The sequence below is a fragment of the Neoarius graeffei genome, chromosome 24 (assembly GCF_027579695.1).
Source record: "Neoarius graeffei isolate fNeoGra1 chromosome 24, fNeoGra1.pri, whole genome shotgun sequence".
NCBI classification, from domain to species: Eukaryota; Metazoa; Chordata; class Actinopteri; order Siluriformes; family Ariidae; genus Neoarius; species Neoarius graeffei.
The window spans coordinates 59,826,144-59,829,918 of record NC_083592.1 but is presented as its reverse complement, the minus strand read 5'-3'; the positions used below and the strand labels follow the sequence as shown (position 1 = coordinate 59,829,918).

The 3,775-nt window shown below is 43.6% G+C and overlaps 1 protein-coding gene across 1 annotated transcript; it reads right to left on the bottom strand.

The window, feature by feature from the left end:
- Positions 1-1,051: 1,051 nt before the first annotated feature.
- On the bottom strand, positions 1,052-1,753 carry LOC132872381 (paraneoplastic antigen Ma1 homolog). Its single transcript, XM_060907147.1, has one exon. The coding sequence runs from the start codon at positions 1,751-1,753 to the stop codon at positions 1,052-1,054; it is 702 nt and encodes a 233-aa protein (XP_060763130.1).
- Positions 1,754-3,775: the final 2,022 nt, after the last annotated feature.

The following is a 3,775-nucleotide window of genomic DNA, read 5'->3' as shown; positions in this document are numbered from 1 at the left end:
GTACGGGTAACTAGAGTCACTCAGTCCCCAAATGCATAAGCTGGAAATGGGCTGGATTGGAATATGGGGCAGATTCTCATTATACCACTTCTCAAAAATGATGGTGAAAGTGGAGCCACTATCCATGAGGGCGCTACACTCATTTCCCTCAACAATGACCTTACTTACGGAGGGCCTCCCGACTAACCCCTCTGGTAATACAGTAGCTGATGATATATGCATGTTACTGCGACTCAACATGTGCTTTGCATGAGTGTCGGTGGTCCCTGCTCTGCTAGAGGAGGCCTCTTGTCGGCCATCTTTGTGTTTTTTCAAGGACCAAATCAAACGACTAATAACTCTACCGGAATCCTCAGGCGCATCACAGCGAGTAGCTACATGGCCATCTTCCCCACACCGGTAGCAAAAATATTCCCCTGAGCCCTCTGATGGAGAGTTTTTGCTGCGACCTGTACCACGACGACTATTGTATTCGTTTGTATTTTGGGGTCTCCATTCCTGACTACTAGGGGTACGCTGGCTCATGGCCATTATTTGTATCTGGTGTTGCAAATCATTCACTTGTCTTTGTAGCATGCGTACTTCCTGCTCATGGCTTACTGCATCACTTCGGAGTGTTACAGATACTTCAGGTTCCTTGATCTGAGGGCTTGGTGAGGAGTCTTTGGCAGATAATTTAGCTACAAGGACCTTAAGGTTGTCTATTTCTTGTCTTAGCTTGGAAGCATCCTGTGGCTTAGGCTCATCATCAATAGCTCGTACTTGTCGCACTGCTGTTTTAGTAACTGCAAGGCCAGGCCTCTGCCGCATTGCTTGTTGGTCTTCTTCTTCTCTGATCTCTTTTAACAGCTGTAAAAGGAAGGAGGACTTTCTTTGCGTTCTCAAAGCCTCAACTGCACCAGCATCAAATCAGATTCCACAGCCCCTCGCAGAAGTTGCTCCACTCTAATACAATCTCTATGAGCGGCCATCACTCCACCTCTGAACACTACTTTAGTCACTGCGTGTTCCATGCGACCAAAAAATCAGACAGTCTCTCACCAGTTTGTTGTCACAGCGCTCGGAAGGCATAGTATAAATCTTCCCCCGACTCTGAAGAACCAAAAGCTTGTTCTAGGGCTCCAAGATAAGCTTGAGGAGTGGCTTGGGGGTCACTGGATCTAACAGCCTGGGCAATTTCAAGGGCTGGGCCCTTTAAGCTCTCAATAATTCGTTTGCGCTTTTCACTGTCGGAGCACTCACACTCATCAACCATTAAACGGGCTTGCATAAGCCAAGTATCAAGGGTTTCTGCTCCATTGGGTATAGGGGCAGTCCCAGAAAATGGGTGCAATCGCCGAAATGCTGTATTCTCTGGAGCCATTGGTCTAGGGACTTTCTCTAGTATGTCCCCTACTGCTTTTAAAAGAGCGGACAGCTGTGGATCACTGGGACTGGGGAATTCAGGTGTGGCTGCTGCACCACTATTGGCATCATTAAGTGTACTTAAAGACCACTGGCCTCCCTCTACGGGCCTCACTTCTGGGGGGATTACATTGATGTTCACTATCTCACTACATATGCACAGCACAACAAGGCCATGAGTGTCAGGATCAAACATCCGCCCTTTCACTTTGACACGACCAAGACGCTTTATAGTGTTTAGGCTGTCCTCAATGGTTCCAACACTGACCTCTTCCGGAACATCTTTAACTATTAATGCATGAGTTGGGTCTACCCCTTCTCCCTTGCACCAGTTGAGCAGAAACCACATGTTTACGGTTATTTTAGTCTGTTTGCACAGCTACTAAAGCACTTGGGCTCAGGGCCGTAACTACCATTGAGGACACCGAGGTCATGTCCTCGGCATTTTTTTCCCACGGTATTTTTTTTTTCACTCAGAAATGTTAAATTAATATATGATGAAAATCGTTCTGACTTTGATCGATGGAAAATTCTAAATTCAGCTTGCATCCCCCTGTTCTCATTTGTTTGTCTAAAAATAAAGTCCACATAATCATTTTTAAACGATGCTGAAATATCCGACATTGGAAACATTTCATATTAGGCAGCCTCGCGATAGTCAGCTAAGCACCACGGGATATACAAGAGCTGAGAAGTGTTCTCATCAAGGTCCAACTCCGCAGCCAGTCAGTTTGTCAATTAGTCGTGGAATCTGAAATTTGACATAAGATGAAGAAGTCTACTACACTAAAACAAGCCAAACTCAGCTCTGGAAAGTCAGCAAGTGAGAGAAAAAGAAAGAGGGAAGAAGGGGAGTTAATTTTGCCGGTCACTGACAGTTATGTGCCGGAATGCTTATGATCATTAACAGTGCAATTTTAATTAGCATTTCAAGCAACAACAGTCGAAGCCACTTAGCTAGATAGGATTTTCGTTTTCCAGGCGGCACAAACTTTTTTATTCTCTCTCTTGATTTGATTTGGTGCGTTTCAGATCAGAAAAGGCTGGACAGTCGTGACCTGTTGTTTATGAAGTTATTGGGTACTGACGAGACTTGAGCTATTTTGCTAACTTACCAGACTATAGGCTAACGTGAACACAAGACACTATTGTTTTGATCATTGGTTGTATTTTCGAACGGAAATGAAAACGGGTAGCAAACTTATGTTCACATTTTATTTACAACATGATGTACCGCCTCTGACTGCTTTCTGTCAATCATGAGCAGCCCAGCCGCGTTCACAGCTCCTCCTCCGATCAGCAGCTGGAGATGAGCCTCCTCTCGGGAAGTCTTGTCCCGCCCCTCTTATTGACTCCCATCTCCAGTGAGGCTCAGTCTCCCAATGGAGCGTTTTAGTCGGTTTTGTCCAATAACCGTCTAGTATTTTGCTATTGAAAAGGGCAGATATTTTTTAAAAAGCAATTGAAGTCTATTCAGGCTCGGCTAGATTGTGTTGTCACTCTCACTCACTCATTCTCACTCTACCCACACTCACTCACTCACGCACACACAAAAAATACTTTTGTGATCGTGCAGTTTTGAAATTGTTAAAATAAACATGTTCACCTACATGTTCATCTTGTTGGGCTTGTGATTTTGACTCGTTTCCAAAATGTATGAAAAGTCACCATATTAGGACATTTTTTTTTTTTGCAAATCGCAATGTTTGACCTCGGTATTTGAAAAATCCTGGTTACGGCCCTGCTTGGGCTTAATCTAATTTTGTCTAAGAACACTACTTCACTCACTGAAAACTGCTGTAGGTATACTATTACATTTCACAAATAAAAATATCCCATCCTCGTCGCCATTTTATGTAGCCCGAATCATGTCCAAATGATAGCCAGACTATAGTGGGGTTCTACCTGTAGTTATCCTCTAAGGTATGACACTATTCAGTGAGTGGACTGCGCTCAAGATATTTTTATACAAACACAACATTTATTTATTTTTTCACACACACACACACCAAAAGGAATAATAATAGTCCTCTTAAAATTAAATAACTGCACTATTAGCTGTGAACAGGTCACTCCCTGGCTGTCCTCCTTATCGCAGTCCTACCACACTCAATGCCCCCCCCCCCCCCCCCGAATTCAAACAGAAATCCTAGTTCACACAAAATCAAAACTGGCAGTTAAACCAAAACGTGTGTTGTTAAACTTCTAATTAGTACCCATACAATGCCCCTGTAACATATAATCAAAAAAAAATACACAGTAGCCACGCAGGGCGCAATACTTGCAAAGTAAATAAAACACGTGTGGCCACACTTAAAACAAACGGCAAGCTTTCACATTGGAACACATGCGCATGTATCAAACAAAATAG